Source organism: Arvicola amphibius, chromosome 8 (genome assembly GCF_903992535.2).
Source record: "Arvicola amphibius chromosome 8, mArvAmp1.2, whole genome shotgun sequence".
NCBI lineage: Eukaryota > Metazoa > Chordata > Mammalia > Rodentia > Cricetidae > Arvicola > Arvicola amphibius.
The window spans coordinates 119,830,994-119,848,950 of record NC_052054.1 but is presented as its reverse complement, the minus strand read 5'-3'; the positions used below and the strand labels follow the sequence as shown (position 1 = coordinate 119,848,950).

The window sequence follows — 17,957 nt, the reverse complement described above, 5'->3', positions numbered from 1 at the left end:
CTTTCTGCTGTTCTAGGTGGAGGATCTCCTAGCCCTCTATGGCTCCTATGATTTGAGAGCATATGGACAAACTCCATCGCTTTCCAGCAAAGGAAACAGACCCTGAGGAGAGGAACGGCTTGGAAGGAGCCAGAAAGGTCATGGCGGGCCTCGGGAAGAATTGGATAATTGGCCACTTTCTCTTTCCAGTCCCTTCTATAGCCTCCCTAGCCAGTGGCATTGCAGCCTCAGCCTTGTCCAGAGATGGAATGGGATATGGGAAGATACCACAATGGGCCTCTGCGTCTTCCTGAGTTTTGTTGGAAATAGATTCACTTTCTCATTGTTCTTGAGCTGGGAGGAGGGAAAACTGGTGCTGAGGGGTGAAGGTGTCATCATTAGCAGGGAAGAAGATACTAAGGAAAGCATGAAGAGATGTGTAGACTCTGTCTTCCATGGCTTGAGGAGCCCTTCGTAGCTATCTTTTGCCTATCTCGAGTGAGACTTTATTTTTAATTCAAAAAAATTAGGAAATAAGGCCAGATGTAATTAATGGTGGTGCACACCTTTAATCCCAGCGCTCAGGAGGCAGAGGCAGGCAGACTGAGTTGAGGTCAGCCTGGTCTACATAATAAATTCCAGGATAGCCAGAGCTACATAACAGAGAGACCCTGCCTCAAAAAATAAATAAACAATTAAATACAATCACTTTCTTCTACAATCATTTAAATATTTTTAACATATCTCTCCACTTAAGAGCCTGTTTCCCATAAGACCTGCTTGTAGAATCGACAAAGATGCTTTGGTTTAAAACCATAACAGTCCCTACCATTGTGTGCCACTCAGAAATTTAGAGACGGGACTTATTCAAATGAGGGTTTCAGGTTCTTAAGGAATAAAGAAGCAATGAAGGGAGAGAAAAATTTGCTTCCCAGCCAAGTCACTCAGACCATGACGACTGAGTTTTATGATCTGCTTCAGTAAGTGTGTTTGGAGAGAGAGAGAGAGAGAGAGAGAGAGAGAGAGAGAGAGAGAGAGAGAGAGAGAGAGAGAATTCAACGGACAGAACAAGATTGTCCATTCCATGGGCTGTCCTGGAATCTAAGGAGGTTGATGGGACACAGGATCCTTCCTGCTGCCAGATCTATTTTCCTTTACTTTTTTTTTGGGGGGGGGGGTAAAGGGGTTCAAGACAGTGTTTTTCTGTGTAGCCCTGGCTGTCCTAGAACTTACTCTGTAGACCAGGCTGGCCTCAAACTCACAGAGATCCGCCTATTTCTGCCTCCAAGTACTGGAATTAAATGCCTGTGCCATCATGCCTGGCTCAATGTCTATTACTTTTATGTTAAAAGTCATTTTGGAATTTCAGTTGTTAAAAGATAGACTATGAATTGATATATAGAAGGGCACATATTAGAAACGGCTGAGGGTACTGGCTTAAGTAATGAACTTCCCAGTCCTCCATAGCTCTCTTCCTCCTTAAATCTAATTTCTTAGCAAAAAAATACCAGGGGGAATGGGGAGGGGGGGACAGGGACATGACACTTCCTCCCTGGAGCCCACCAGGACCAGCCCTTCCTAGGCCAGGGACTATGCACGCTCAGTCTCTTGCTTTCCTCTCTCCCTATTTAACATTAGCATCCCACACCCCAGGTGGCTCATGTTTCTCTTTTCTATGAAGCCTTCTTGCTGACTCCAGCCCATCTAGAGCTGTATTAGTCAGGATTAGTGATTAGGCTGGCTTGGCAGCTATGCTAATTTACGTCTCCAGGCACACCCTTAAGAGCCAGAGCCACTTTTTTCTCCCTCTTTGTTCATTATTGCTCAGTTCAGTATTAATATGATAAGGGATCTATTTTTAGATTGAGCAAAGGCACAAAAAAGTGGCATTTTCTTAGATCAAGGTATTATTAAAAAATATGAACAAGAGACGCTAGTCCATTAGCACAGAGCTGGAGGCTTAGTGCAACCACTGAGGACAAACAGGGCAGCATGAGGCGTGACGAATTTAGTCATGGGTGGGGGCGCTGATACTACTTTAGAGGAGAGGGACAAAAGGGGAGGGATCTACCCATCTTCAGGGTTCTTCATAAGAAGCAAGACATGCCTGTGCCCAGGCCATCCATGTGGGAGCTCCCTCTGAGCTTTATCTAAACACCACCAGTCTTACCCGCTGGCCCCCGAAACATGTGCAGGAGCAAATAGCTCCGAGATATTCTTTCTGCCACTGTTCTCCGACATGGTAAGTCTTCCCGTCATCATAACACGTGGCTTCATCTGCGCATGGGCACAAATCAGAAACGGTTGTAAGACCAAGAGCAATCATGCAGATTCAAGTTGATGCACCTCCAACAGACTTGCACGAGCACAGGCCAAATCTCATCGGCTTAGGTGGATCATAAAGAGATGTTTCAAAGCCTCAGCATAGTAGACCCATGGAAAGATGGAAGTCGTGTTTTAAAAGCTGAGTCTTCTTAAAACACTTCACTGAAGTTGGTCAAAGTGCTCAGGTCGAGAAGGCACTTGAGTTCTTGGACATAGAATGCAATCACGACTCACTTTTGGTTCATGCTACTGATTTCCCAAACACAAGATGGACAAACCCACCGTCTCCAGCCCACCCTGGTCATGAGTCTTCTGGCTCAGTTAGGCAAGTGAGAGGACACAAGGGTTTAGAAACATTACGATGACGTACGGGGGTCACACTTGAATTCTCCCTTTCCGTTCCCAAGACACGTGCAGCTCATCCGCTGACCATTGTCGCCCTGGCGATCCCACTTCTCTCCAATCTTGTAGTTCACGCCATTGTCATGGCACCATTCTGTAAGGTGGGGACATCACAGGCAAAGGGTTACTTGTGTTTTGACTCACGTGACAGGCAGAACACCAGGACATGGCATGAATCCATAGAGCAGAAAGTCAAAGATCACATTCCCTATGATGAACCTTTCATCGTAACACTTAATAGTTAATATTTCCCAAGCCAGTGTTAAGACAACACTATTATTTCAACAAAATCATTTCATAGAACTAATTAGTGATTCATTTGACTCTTTATAAACCTTACAATTATGGAAAACTAAAATGGGATTGGAGAATATAAAAATTGCCTTTCACAGAGATCGTAGATACAAAATAGTTTAATTAAACACTAGAGAGAAATCAGCTAGTATCTACCTGCTACCGCTACCACCTGACTCTTACAAATGAAGACAATAAACGTTAACAACAAACAAAATGGCGATTTTTTTGTTATTTCATGAATAAGGCTTGTACGAATAGATGGGGTCTAAGACGTATCCAGGCACCACAGCTGTGTCATGTAAAACACTTTTAATCTCTAAGATTTACACTAAACAGGATACACTTAAGACACTCACAAAATACAGTGTTTCTCCCACCTTATCCATAATTTGGCTTTCCTTAATTTAAGCAAAAATATAACAACATTTCAGCAAAGAATGCCGAGCCCAAGGCTCACCAGTAAAATTACTGTATGCCTTTGAATTTGCACCCAGGTACCGACTCATTGAAAGTATGTGAACTTCAATACAGTTCCATCTCAGAACTGCAAAACCACCTAGTCAATGCCAAGTGCTGTCCCCCCTGGTTCCAGCACGGTGCACAGCCCACTGTGCTCTATCCAGGTGCAAAAGTCTACATACACTGAAAACTATTCTTGGCTTTACACTTTCAGTCTGGATTTAGCTAGTTCATGAAAAGTGAAGGGAAATTGTTTCACAGAATTTAGAGATCTCTTAAATGTCATTCCATGGAATATGGTTTCTATAATTATCCAAGTACTGATTACCACATTAAAAAAACACAAACTGCCAATAATAATTATACCTCCAAAAGCAAAGAATAAATGAGTGATTATACACTCCAATACTAAATTTCTAGACACAGTAGTTAATTCTTAGGATCATTTCCACCAATAATTTGAAATAACCATGAACCTCTTTAAAAAGTCAAATATTTTCCAGCCAAAATTGACTTTGAAAGTTTTATTACATTTTCTTTATTTTCATGTGTACATACATGTATGTATGGAAATACATGCCCTATAGTTCATATATAGAGGTCAAAAGACAGCTTGTGGAAGCACCATGTGGGTTCCAGAGATGGAACTTGGGTCATCAGGCTGGTCTTTACCTATCTCACCAGTCCTGGACTTGACCCTCAAATGTTAAATATATTAGTAATGTTTGGGATATATGGGCTGTGTGATGTATGTCTCTCTGTTGTCTCTCTCTCTCTCTCTCTCTCTCTCTCTCTCTCTCTCTCTGTGTGTGTGTGTGTGTGTGTGTTTGTGTGTGAGGTGGGAAGAGAGAAAGAAATGTGTGTATGCATTACAAGACATATATGTCTGGTTATGTTGAGAAAGAGTATTTGTGAGTGTGTTCTGCTCTGTCCTTACTCAACACTAAAGACTGAAAGGAACTTGGTGAGTTTTTAACATCAAGTTAGACATAACTAAACATTTTAAAATGCGTATCACTACTACAGACCCATTTTAATGAAGTTGGATTACCATACAACTCTTGAAATGCAATAATATTAAGCAAGCAAAATTTCCCATCATTCTTCAATGATGCAAAATGTTACTTTGACTCAAACAGTCTACTTTTGTTTGCAACATGTTTGGAAGAGCCTGCCTCTACCAAACATGCATCCGTGGCCAACTAGTGCAAATGCATGCGACTGGGAGAGATGGAGGAATAAGTCGGCGGACAAAGCAAGCTACTCACTAGATGAATCGCATCTGAAATGACCACTGCCAAAGCCCAAGCACTGGCATGTGAGCTTAAAGCCAGATTCAGACAACCGCTCCCATTCCTCTCCAACAGCATAATGGGAAACTGTGTAAGGGTCAAAGCATGAGTCATCCGTAGGTTGGTTCAGGCCTTCATTGACTGAAGAAAAGGAGGAAAGAGGGAGGAAAAAAGGGAAAAGACAACTTATTGATGGTTTTAGACCATACATAGAAATAGTTGGACTGTGCACCATGACCTAACTAACAATAACAGATATTCTCATCAGCAATGCTTTCATGTAGCCAATGGGCACTTAACCACAGCAGGGTAAAAGAAACCCATCTTCCTTCACTTCCCAGATCTTTTCTGGGAAATCTACTTCACAGAGTGTGACACAGATCTTCAGACAATTGAAACTCATTATGAATGTGAGCAGTGATACTTCTCCAGGGACCAAATTTCTTCTCCAGGGACCAAATTTCTTCTCCAGGGACCAAATGTCTTTGAGCTAATTAACATTTTTCGGACTCTCTTTCCCCCCGTCCATGACATAAGGATAGTAATATGAACACTTCCACCTCCTTAGGATCTTGTAGAAGCTACATGAAACTAAGAAATGCCTCATCAATATATGGAAATTACTAACAATTAATGTTAAAGAGTAGTGAACAATTATTGTTGGACACCATTCTTTGCTTATACTATGTAAGATTAGAATATAATCTTCACTTACATTATAGCATTTTTTTTCAAAGTAGTTTTGAAAACCTAGATTTTCATGGTTACTGTAAAATTAGATTTTCTAAATAAGAGAAATCATCATGATGCAGATAACTTAGGAGTATGTAAAAATCTCAGTGATCTCCCAAGAGCTGTCCTGTCTTAGAATCTTTTATTTTAAAAACTAAAAATTATTTTAAAACAAAACAGTAAAAATAATCTGTGTAGGGGGCTGGAGAGGCGGCTTGGGGGTCAGGGGCACTGTCTGTTCTTCCAGAGGACCTTGCTTAGGTTCCCACATGGTGACTTAATCTGTCTAACTCCAGTCTCAGGAGACTTGATGCATCTTCTGTCTTCCTGGCCACCAAACATGCATATTGTGCACGGACATATATACAGTTACAACATCAAAGCCTGTTTCTAATGAATAAATAAACAATGAGTATAAGATGTATAACTACAGCATACCTCATGGTATCCATTTTAAGTGTTAAATAAACTTACTATGACTTTGGATATTCATGTGGATACTTCTTTTAATTGTGTTAAAATCAAAAGAATAAATGCAGACAATATTTGAAATGCCTAATATTTCAAAAGCCATCATCCTGGAAGAACTAAAAAATATAAAAGTTTGAAAACCAAGAGAACCTGGAGGTGAGAACACTGAATAAGGAGTTGGGAAGAAAATGAAGGGGCTGAAACCCTTAAATGGATATTATAATATCCAGGAGATAAAACTCTGCTCTAGCATTATGAAGCCTGAGCAGGCTTTGGTCCAGCACAGATATATCGTATGATTCTGTCTGAAATACACCCCACCTTCAAGAACACAATGTGGGAGACCATGAGAACCCCCATGTTCTTTAAAATGCCTCTCTTGTGGCATTTTACCAGGGAAACCACAGAAGACAAACGCTCACTAGTGTGTATGTCCTGCAAACTAACTTCTGCACTGCCAGACAGGTAGCTGCTTAAGTTACGAGTGAAGCAACCTTCTCTCCGAGGAAGAGGACTGAGACACAGCAGCGGGTACTACATAGTCCTACTGCTGGGAAGTTCCCAACGGTGTAAGAAGACTTGGGATTCACCATTTCCCTTTTCCCCATCTTGTGTTCCTTGGCCAGTCTTCAGCTACTGTGACTTAGACAACCTAATCACACACCTCCCGAAGACTTTTCAGGGGGCACACGGAAGACTCAAGGGTCATTTAATCTTTATTAAGATTTTTCATGATTAAGGTCATTTAACATTTGTTAAGGTGTTGCATGGGAATCATTTAACCTTTATTAAGACATTGCAAGGGGGTCATTTAACCTTTATTAAGAAATTGCAAAGGGGTCATTTAACCTTTATTAAGACATGGCATGGGGGTCATTTAACCTTTATTAAGATGTTGCAAGGGGGTCATTTAACCTTTATTAAGATGTTGCATGGGGGTCATTTAACCTTTATTAAGATGTCTCATGGTGATCATTTAACCTTTATTAAGATGTTGCATGGTGATCATTTAATCTTTATTAAGTTTGTTTGATGACCGTTTAACCTTTATTAAGATCTTGCATGTATGTAACATGAAATTTATATATGTATTAAAGGGCATTAAAACACATATAAAGGGTCTGGAGAGATGGGTCAGGAGTTAAGAGCACTGGCTGCTTTTCTAGAGAACTGGGCATAGGTTCCAGCACCCACACAGTGACTAACAACCGTCTGTGACTCCAGTTCCAGAGGATCCGGCACCCTCTTCTGGCCTCCTTGGGTGCTGCATGCATGTTGCGCACAGGCACACATGCAGGCAAAATACCCATACACATAAAATTAAAATAAGTACGTCTAGAAGGAAGAAAACAAAGAAGTGTATAAAATTGAAATTTGGAATAGGGAGCTCTTTGGGAAAAAAGGAGCAATGTTGGTTTGGTAACATTTTACATTAGGAACAAAATCTAAGTCATCAGTTAATGTTGCCAAGGAAGACTATTTATAGGTATTCTGTTTGGGTTGAAAACATTTAGTAGAACCACAGTAAGGGAAAAGAGAATAGTAAAAGGTACCCAGAAACCAGTGCCTCTATCAACTAGATACTCAATAGAATACTGGACTAAATAATATTAACATCCTCCCAGGCCTGTCATTCTGTCACTGACAGCCTGTCAATCACACATATGTGTTAGTGAACACCTTAGGATTGCACAAGGGGAAATCTCCTCCCACCCTGCAGCCTTCACTTTCCTAAGTTCAAAGGTAAGAAGGAAAAACAGACAAAGGCTTCTCCAGGGGATCCAGCAGAAGCATTTGCCTGACCAGGACAGCAGTGTACTTACCAGCATTGCCCACAGTAACAACCTCTTCCCGAACCTTGTGCCTCCTCTGGTTTTGCAGTGCCTCAACTATGATGTTGTAGGTGACCCCTCTGGTAAGGCCGGTCAGAGTTGCACTAGTAGAAGTTCCAGGAACTTGGAACTGTACATCCAAAGTGGGGAGAGAGCATTACAATGGCAAACAGGCATGAGCTCCCCTGTTCCATTAATAACCCTCCCCACTTAAAAAAGAACAAAGGGAGAGGGGGCAGTAATACAGGATTCCCATCCAGTCAAGATGAGACGTCAAATGAGTGTAAAGAGCCACCATTTCTGCTAGATTTTTCTACCTAGGTGGTTTACAATTACCAGTAACCCTCAGCTTTACCAGTCTCCTGTGGCTCCCTAGAACGCCTGGCAAAACCCCTTCATAAACATGGACACCAGGGGAGATAAGTGCATGCCATGTAAGGGATCATCACACCAGAACTTAGGTTTTCCTAAAACAGTGGCACATCCCCAGGCTAAATTTCTAAGTGAATAAATGCCTTCCAGTACGGTCAATCTTCTGCCGCTTTCTAAAAATAACACAATATAAATTGATTCTAGCACCTATGGGACAAATTAAAGAATAGAGTTTTGGAGACTCAATCTCTCATAACAGCTGGTACCCAAAGGTTCACCTAATCTTCCTAAATATATCATGGATGATGTGTCCCTTTAAGGACGAGGGCAGCATTTCAAATTTCATATAAAAGTAGAATATTTTTCCTTCTTTTCTACAATCATCTTTTTATCCGTATAAGTAGCCTCCAGTGTATGAGAAAAATAAAAACAATTTCATTCTCTCTACTGAGTCAAACTCAGTGACACCCTCTGACTTATACTCCAGAGCCACAATGAGAAAAGAAAACAACTCCCAGAGTTGTAACATCTTCCTAAGAGTCCTGAGAGAGTGGACATTTGGCATGAGAGCTTTCGTTGCTTCTGGTTGACTCCTTTCTGGGTGACAAAGTTACAAATAGAGACAAAATTAGGTACCTGTAAGGGCTCTTCATCGGTGCCAACAGGATGACATGAAATGATGTACTCAGAACTCTCCTGGAATGGCGTCCAAGAGATAGTTGTTTGAGAGAGAGCTTCTTGTCCTGTAGAGGCATTTGGATTGAGCCCCGGAACGTGAGGGTAGAGGTGGTAGTCTACGTCTCCCCTGGGAACATGACCGATTTGAACCTCCTCATCTACATTCGGCAGGTATGGTCTTGGCCTATGCCTGACAGGGGTGGCGGCGGTAGGTGGTGTGGTCCGCCTAAAGCCATGTTCCTCAAAGATCATTTGTTGGCCAACACTGGGTTGTTGGTGGGTTGTGCCAGGAAGCTGAATACCATTTTCCGTGTCATACCCAGGGTTGGTGATGAGGGGGGTCTTTTGAACTGTGGAGGGAACATCCAAGATCTCTGGTCCATGAAGATTGGGGTGTGGAAGGGTAACCAGCTGGGGAAGGTCATCTAGCCAAGAGAGGTTAGAGCCAAAAAAGCAAAGCGCGTTAAGCTCAAGAAGCAACAATCACCATCAATCCAGGCCACAACTGTTCGTCAACCCGATCAAGGCTCGTAGCCAGTCAGCAGTTCTCAGATCACAAAACACTTTCTAGGAAGAAATCTGGATTTTCCTCACAGATTTCTTTATAGTTCAGACAGGAAAAAAAATGTTAGCATGAACTTCTCATACAGACAAAGCTTTGAGACGCTGAGCCCCATAGAAAGCCACCTCTGCTCCAATTATGCCTTTGCAACTGAAATATTTGATTTGAAATTTCAGAAATCAAGTAATAAATCAAGACAAATAGGAAAGGTTTTGCTCTCACCACTAGAAGGTTTCCCCGCCCCAATTCAAACTATCTAATTTGAATTTCTGAAAGATGAGCAAGGCTTTAGGTTGTAGAGAAATAAATAAATCAAATATCTTTAGAGCATGCTAGGTAATTCCTGTCAAAAAGTACGATATAAAAGTCATACTGCTGGAGAAAATAATCCACAAGAAACACGTCAAAGCGTAGAGAGCTTCACTTTGCAAACCAACCACTGGTTATGAGTCTTTACCTGTCTTCTTCCTCCCAATCAGAGCGTCACTCTTCTGGTTGTTCTTCAGGGCAATGACGTAGATGGTGTACTCGGTTCCTGGCTCCAGACCTGATGGGGAACACAGCTATCTCATGATGTTGGCAGACATGGCAGAGGCTAGTGGGGGATCAAGGATGCCGCCCAGCTGTCTGAGGTCATTGGATGAGGCTAATGGGAGTAAGCAGGCCTCCCAGCCGTCACTGCAGCTGTCAAAGGTAAAATCAGCTTCCCTTCTCTCTGTACTCAGAGACTCTGCACAAAAGGCCACCAGCCAGCTAACCATCTTCCAAACACACCTGACACTTGAAAAGGCAGTTTCACAGTAACCTTCCTAGAGAATTCTTTCAGTGTAGATAGTATTGATAGCAGATAACCCATCAACACTGTATGCTACCAGTAGACTAGACATTTGGGAGAGAGCATCAGACTTCAGACTTCTGTTTAGGCCCAATCACTGGCAGCTTTCAATAACAGTGCAAAAATCCAGGTCATCTTCCCATACCAGATTCTATTTTCCTGTTCCACAAATGCAACAAAGAAGCTTTGGTTCCTGATATTTGTGTGTTCTACAGGGACTTCAACACCCAGCTGATACTGGGTATGATTTATCTTATTTAGGGGCAAAATATAATGAAGAAATAGATGAATTTACATCAGAGAACAATACATCTAGCTATATCATATAATGGCCCTGAAATTACAAACTCAGACACTCACACCTTTTGAGAACACTACTGCCCCCAAGGAGAAGACTACCTTCTAGAGGCAGGCACCCCATTCTCATGATGTAGCATCAAAGACACAACAGGGAGTTGTATTATGGATGTCAGGTATCTATGATTAAGGGCAAAAATCGCAGCATGGAAGCCATACCAGTAATGGTGGCCTCCGTGACACCAGGGCGGGGCCGAGGGACCACTTCTCTGGGAGGAGATCCAGGCTTCTCATACTTGATAATGTAGCCAGTAATCCTGGCACGGGGCGCCTGCCATGATACCAGCAAGGAGTTGGGTGTGGTAGCCAGGAAGCGCAGGTTGGACGGTGCATCGATGGCTGAAAGTAAAGTGACATCTTAGAAAATGAATGGCCCTGAAACTGCTCCCACTCGTACCCAGCCCCAGCCAGCTGAGGCGGGAAAGCCTGAGGGAAGTCCAGCTTCCCAGCTAGCTCTAAGGTTTACGTGATTGTGGTTACCAGTGGAGGCGTCGATGGTCGCGGGGGTGCTCCGGGCATTATCATTCAGAGTGTACAGGTAGATCTTGTAGTCAGTGCCTGGCTGTAAACCTGGGGTTTAAAGAGACACACATTTTATCTGTTCTTATTCTCGTGGCCAGTGCTCATGCTTGCCTGCCATTTTCTTGACTCCTCCTGTAGCCTATTTTTGTAGGCTACAGAAGCGGTCCACAGGGGAACAGGTAGGCACATCATGGTGTGGACACCAACTATTAATGAGAAGCTATCTCAAAAGACAGTCACGAATGTTCCTGATACTGAACTCCAAATGTTAATCTCTGGTTATACTTCAACCTTTATTATATGTAGTTTTTCGAAGACAGGATTTCTCTGTGTAGCCCTGGCTATCCTGCAACTCACTCTGTAGACCAGGTTGGCCTAAAATTCACAGAGATCTGCCTGCCTCTGCCTCCCAAATTCTGGGATTAAAGGAGTGTACCACCACCGCCAGGCGTGTAGTGCTGATTGTAATTAAAAATTTCATTATACTTTTTAAAATACTAATGCTAAAAACCATGCACTACTGTTTTGTATCTTTTGGTTTTCTGTATTAACTTTTTAAAAATAGGACTTCACTATATCTGGTCTCAAACTCACATCTTCTTGCCTCAGACTCTTGCCTGTGAATACGGGTGTGTGTGCATTTTCTTTAAACAACAATGAGTATTTTGTGAAAAAAAAAATTTCGATGAACTTTACAGGTGAAACAAAAGTCAGGAAGTAAAACATCACAGGACGGTAATCACATTTCAAACTGTGTTCTCATCAAACACTGGTCTTGGAATAACTAATAAGCCAGCTTATGCTGTGGGCACACAGTCAGAATACTGAGCACACTGACCTGTGATGGTGTAGGTTCTGATGTCTGGGCTGATGGTCCTCTGAACTGGGGGCTGCCCATTGGCTGGGATAGCATCGACTTGGAAGCCAGTGATTGTCTCAGTCTTTGTTCGCCAGCTAATAGTGATGGTGGTTTCTGTAGCATCCGTCACACGGGCCCTTCTTGGAGCACTGACATCTGTGTAGGAGCACAGCTAGAGGTTACTGCATGCTATTTTAAAACACTTCCTCATTACACAAATACATGCACTGATGAGTAATGTAGTGGGTACCCCCGTTGGCATTTGGAAATAAGGGCTAATGGTATTTAGGAAATATGAAAATATTCACTTTCATGTCGTTCCTTTGAAGAAACTGAAAACTTTATCAATACTACCAGTGGTTCCCAGGGCTGACTCTATAGTATCCAGAAATGCACAAATATGTCATAGGAACCGTAACATAATTATTAGTAATAACATGAGCATGGCTGGCAGTATTCTGTCATTTCTATAAAGCTTTGCATCTTCTCCCTTCATCATTCCACAGATGACTACACTGACTGCTGAAAGAATGCTCCTCAAGTTTTGATAAAGCAGAGAACTAGACCATGGCCCTAACTTGGCCCCATCTTTCCTGTGGCAGAAGCCAGTTCATCCTCCACAAACAGAACTCTGTGAAAACAACTGACCACAGATGGAGCGTAAGCCAAAAGAGTGCCATAGTCCCACTGTTTCAGCAGGCCGTTTTCTCGATGACATGTGAAGTGGATTATCAAAAAGATCAGATACTATATTAATTTCCAAATTCTATTGTTAAATGCATAGTCTAAGAGATCACCTCAATTTTTACTTACAGTTTAAGTTTGTCAATATTAAAACATCTGGTTACTTACTCTCTAGAGTTGTGATGGCTCCCTGAGCAGGTCTGCTTGTCAGTGTGTCCTTGAGAGCATAGACACTAACTTCATATTTAGTGGCCACCTAGAAATAAGGTCATAAGAAGTATTTGCAACAGTATTGCATAAAGCCTGGAGTTCTATTAAAGCATAGAGAAACGCAGTAGTTATAAAAGACAATCTGCAAACCCACATCTCACATTCTTGGATTAACTTCACCTGTACTTGTGATTGACAACAGATTTTTTAAAAAGATTTATTTATATATTTATTATGTATACAACATTCTGCCTCCATGTATGCCTGCACGCCAGAAGAGGGCACCTGATCTCATTACGGATGGTTGTGAGCCATCATGTGGTTGCTGGGAATTGAACTCAGGACCTCTGGAAGAGCAGCCAGTGCTCTTAACCACTGAGCCATCACTACAGCCCCCTTGACAACAGATTTAAACTGGATGAATTTTAAAACATTCTCAAGGGTTAAGTCCAAGAAATTCACAAATTACATAATTATACTTAAGTGGTAATAAGACAAATTAGTATTAGCCCTTTTTCCTTTTTCTTTTATGGGAACCAGAGTTCCAATCTACAGCATCCAAATAAAATGTCAGGCATATCGAAACATGATGTCACTTTTACTTTAATCCCAGCCCTTGGCTGCCAAAAGGCGACTGGATCTTTGTATATTCAAGGTCAGCCTGGTCTACCAGGGAAGACTGAGCATCTAGAATCCTAGTAAATCAGAAGACAAGTGGGTCACTGCTAACAGATATGGACCACACCTTTATGCATTGTTTATTTATGTATTTGTTTATTTTTCTGATCACAAAGAGGCAAGAGAACATTTCTATTGTCTCTGAGCACTCTTCTGCTGCTTCCCCTGGAACTGACCTTGTGTTAAGATGTACATCAACTCCTTAGGCTCCTAGTCAGTTTTCTGTATGTCTACAGTTTGAAATGGTGCTTGTTTGTTTGAGACAAAATTTCTCTGTGTAGCTCTGTCTGTCCTGTAACTCACTCTGTAGACCAGGCTGGCCTCCAGCTCAAGAGATCCAGCTGCCTCTCTGTCTCTTTATTGCTGGGATGTGAGGCATGTGCTAACACACTCAGCCAATTTTAAAATGTTTTAATGAGGGTAGTGTCAAGTTAGCTTGGTACTAATTGAAGAATGTTTCCTGCCAAGGAAATGACACTCAAAAAAGCTAAAAATTCACCCAGTGGATATGTAAATAGATCCCTACAGAATACAACCTTTAAAAAAAAAAACCCAGAATACTTATTGTCTGTCAAAGAATTACACAAAATCCAATGTTATTTATACCACTCTAATCCAACAGACATCTAGAAAATCTTGGTTCAACATAAGAGAATTCTATCATATACATTTATAAGAAAATTGGTGGTATAAGGAAAGAATGTTCGATTTATATGAGATTATACTTCTACTCCCTGATAAATGCTATGAAATGACCTACTTCCTTATTCCAGGTATGGAAGCTCACTTCTTACCATAAGCCCAGATACAATCACAGATGAGCTGTCTGGAGAAAGGTTGATTTCCTTCATCGGTCCCGTCTTATCCTTCGGGGTCACCCGTACTCGATAGCCAGTGAGGTGCACATTGGGTGCTGTCCACTGGGCACTGAAGCTGATGGGTGTTACCTGAGTGAACCTCAGGTTGGTTGGAGCAGGAATGGCTGTCAGGAGGGTCATTGATTAAAAGATTATCTTATAGAGAATGGGGAAAAGGGAAAATAAAGTGAATTTTAAGAAGGAGAATAGGTGGCTCTTGTAGGTGCTGTGGGGCTCCCCGGCCCAGCAGAGGTTCAGCACACACAGGTAATAAAGAAGGAATGCAGGAGAGGGACATGCACTCTACACCAGCAATCCTCAGAGTCACTGTAAACACTGGGGTAAATGTCAGGCCTCCAATAGACTTCGGGCTTTAAAAGGCTTTATCTCCCCACCCCTTTAAAAACCAAGAATCAAATTGCCTTATTGGTCATTAGAATTGATTTTTTCTTTTGTATGAAAAAGATGAGCAATGGCCCTTTTTCTATATAAATTTATCTCTGTATGGTAAACCATTTCACAGAGTACTCCATCCAAGAGATGGAATTATGTTTTTATTGTCTCTTTTATTTGGACCCCATGGCAAATATCACTGCTAAATTTGAAGAATTCTCTGCAGTGCAGCGTTAAAGAAAATTGGTTCACAACAGGCAGAAAAGAGAAGCAAAGAGCAGGAACACGGATGCCACCTCTACACGCATTGAGCATTTCAACCCTGCTTCAGGAGTAAAGCGCAGGGAACAAAGGATTGGAGGAAGCACTGGCCCTCATGACTCTGTCCCGAATGTTTGGATCAGAATCCTTTAAGCAAACGAGGCAGAGGCACAGCTCTCTGGCCCATGCGCTCTTAGATCATGCTGCAAGGAAGTGCCCGGTTTAGGGTCATTTCTCAGAGTAAGCTTTTTGATTCTAGACTTCTTTCCTTCATGTGTGAAGTTGGGGGGGGGGGTCTACAGAGGTGTATCACTTAGGAAATATCCACAGTTTAGCAGCATCTTCAAACGTCTTGCTTTATTGTCTTCAAATATATATACAAAAATACATATATACATATATATATATGTATATATACATATGCTAAGCTACTTCAAATGTCTTTTTACTAGACTTAGTTAACTAAAGGTCACTTAACGTTTATCGTGCGTTAGCACTCCTCAGTAAAGAGGGCCTTTCTGCAGCATCTGAGGGCATCTTTCTACTCTCCCTGACATGGGAATCAATAGCCCAATAAAGTGCAATGTCAGCAAGGCATAAAGCCGCTGCTCCCGTAAGCACCCAGGTGGTGCAGTTAACGATATACCTGTGGACTGGATTCCAATCAGGGGCTGGCTCTCCATATCATCGTGCAAGGCAACCACACTGACTGTGTACTCAGAACCCGGCCTGAGGCCTTGTAGCTCTGCAGTGTCTTCTTCACCGTCAGGTGCAGGGGAAAGCTCATGGATTCCATCCTCAGGGCTTGAGTAGGTCACCCTGTACCTGGAAACCTGCCCCTGTGGGCTTTCCCAAGCAATTTTGATGGAATCGACATCCACATCAGTGAATGCCAGTCCTTTAGGGCGATCAATGTCTGTTAGGCAAATTAATGGTGAGAGGTTATGTGAAAAGCCGAGTTGCGAAACAAGCATACTTTTATACCGTGCAAAGCAGTTCTGCAGATACCATTATCTTGGATGAATTAAACTCCAATTATCACACCATTAAAATAGCAAGATACTTGACATTTGCTGAAGAGCCTTTGCGGGGGTTTAGATACTGAGTGTCACATTATTTATTAAAACAAGTTGTGCGTGAGGTGTGTAGACACCCACAAAAGTCCCCACAAAGGAAATTTTCATTAATTTCAAGATATTCCATCAAGATTGGATTTTGCAACGTGAAGTTAGTCTCTCAGACCTGGATTTTCTGTATCTTGGAAATGGTAAAGTTGAATTTCAATGTCCGCTGCATTGTCTAACTCTTCTTTTCCCCCATCTCTATTAAGTACTTAGAGTAAAATGCTGGTCCAGCCACAGTCCTCCAAACATAGCGGCTTCGTGGGATACTTTGAACTTTACCACCCAGTCACAGAAAAAGTAGGTCCTAGAGAAATATTTCGTAGATTCGCTAAAGGCCAAGGAGGCTTTGCTGAGGCTATTTGAGCAAAGGAGATTCAAAGCACAGAAGCTGTGGGCGGCAACACTATACTAGCTTTCCCTGAAAGCTCACTGAGTGGCAAGAAGGAAAAAAAATGTTTGCCAAGGGCTCATCTTAAGATATGAACCAACCAACATGCCTCCTTTCCCTGTATATAATGAATGGCAAAAGACATGTAGGGGGCATCCAGACACCCTAAAACAAAATGACTTTGGAAGTAGAAATGAAGTATTGGTTACGTACTGGTTACTGCAGTTTGAACCAGGGGCTGGCTTTCTCCGTTCCGATTCTGAGCATAGACACTGACCACATATTCCACTGTGGGTTGCAAGCCTTCAATAGTCATTTCTGTTTGATCTGCAAAGGAAGGAGAGGCAATTGCAGGTCTATAAAGCCACCCAAGCCACTCCCGAGAGAGCGTAATGAAAAGCAGATGTGCCCAACAATCGTGAAACACCTCCTCCTCTTGGGAAAGTCAGAGCCTATTTCCTCTTGCGGAAACCTGTTTACTGGAAACAAAAGTTGAATATACTGGGGCTAGGGAGACAACTTAATCAAGAGTGCTATCAAACCCCAGGCTGTGATACCCAGCACCACAGTAAACTGGATGCCTATAGTACTAGCTAGCACTTAGGCGGTGTAGACAAGAGGATCAGAAATTGAGGATCAACCGTGGCTACATAGTGCATTCAAGGCCAGTATAGATTTTATGAGATCTTGTCTCAAAGAAAAAAAGAGCTTTAGCATACTGCAGTAAAATCATAGTCAAAAATAGCTTTACAACTTAACATGATGCCCCCAAACTAGTCAGGCTATTCTTGAAGAAAAAAGAAAAAAACGAAAGAAATTAAATTGACCTCAAGAAATCGCCTTGAGATCATAATCTTGGAGTCGTTTTATATAAGAAAAACATCATGTCTAGAAGGATCTACAATGTAGTCCATCCTTCTCTTCCTTGTGACTAAGATTTAAAGAGTGTTCACACTAGTACACGAAACTGTACAGAAAACAAAACCAGAAATGCATGGGCACTAAAACGCGCCCCGTGAAGTGAGGTGGCAATATTGTCTATGGATGGGAACACCACACCACATTCCACAGAGGGCACGTAAAATGAAACCTGCGCTCTTTCTCAGTGGATCTCGCTAGATGAGACACACCAGTTGTTCTTACCTGGACCAACAGTTTTAGACTGTGTTGGTCCTGGGACATTTTTGGGAGCGGTGGTCACTCTGTAACCAGTCACAGGAGAGCTTGAAGGCAGCCACCTGACACTAATGCTGTTGTCCTGAACATCGGTCACCTGCATCTGGGACGGCTTGTCAATTTCTGTAAGCAAAAAAGAAACCAGTGAGGCCCCAGTGTTTGGGAGCAGGACTGAGCAGGCCCTTGTCTTTAGTGCTGATGTGCATGCACAT

General features: G+C 42.2%; 1 protein-coding gene across 6 annotated transcripts in view; it reads right to left on the bottom strand.

Moving 5' to 3' along the window:
• The window catches only part of Fn1 (fibronectin 1), a 67,306-nt gene that overhangs the window by 2,084 nt on the left and 47,265 nt on the right, over positions 1–17,957 (bottom strand). Inside the window, exons 30-43 of one of the 6 annotated variants that reach the window (XM_038338534.1) lie at positions 17,713–17,868; positions 16,783–16,896; positions 15,704–15,973; positions 14,341–14,528; positions 12,827–12,914; positions 11,954–12,130; positions 11,074–11,163; positions 10,753–10,932; positions 9,859–9,948; positions 8,798–9,264; positions 7,781–7,919; positions 4,731–4,895; positions 2,675–2,800; positions 2,150–2,256 (exon numbers count right to left, since the gene is read on the bottom strand). In XM_038338534.1, the coding sequence (XP_038194462.1) occupies positions 2,150–2,256; positions 2,675–2,800; positions 4,731–4,895; positions 7,781–7,919; positions 8,798–9,264; positions 9,859–9,948; positions 10,753–10,932; positions 11,074–11,163; positions 11,954–12,130; positions 12,827–12,914; positions 14,341–14,528; positions 15,704–15,973; positions 16,783–16,896; positions 17,713–17,868 (2,357 nt within the window). The remainder of the gene's footprint in view (positions 1–2,149; positions 2,257–2,674; positions 2,801–4,730; positions 4,896–7,780; positions 7,920–8,797; positions 9,265–9,858; positions 9,949–10,752; positions 10,933–11,073; positions 11,164–11,953; positions 12,131–12,826; positions 12,915–14,340; positions 14,529–15,703; positions 15,974–16,782; positions 16,897–17,712; positions 17,869–17,957) is intronic. The other 5 variants (XM_038338535.1, XM_038338536.1, XM_038338531.1 and 2 more) reach the window with 5 other exon arrangements.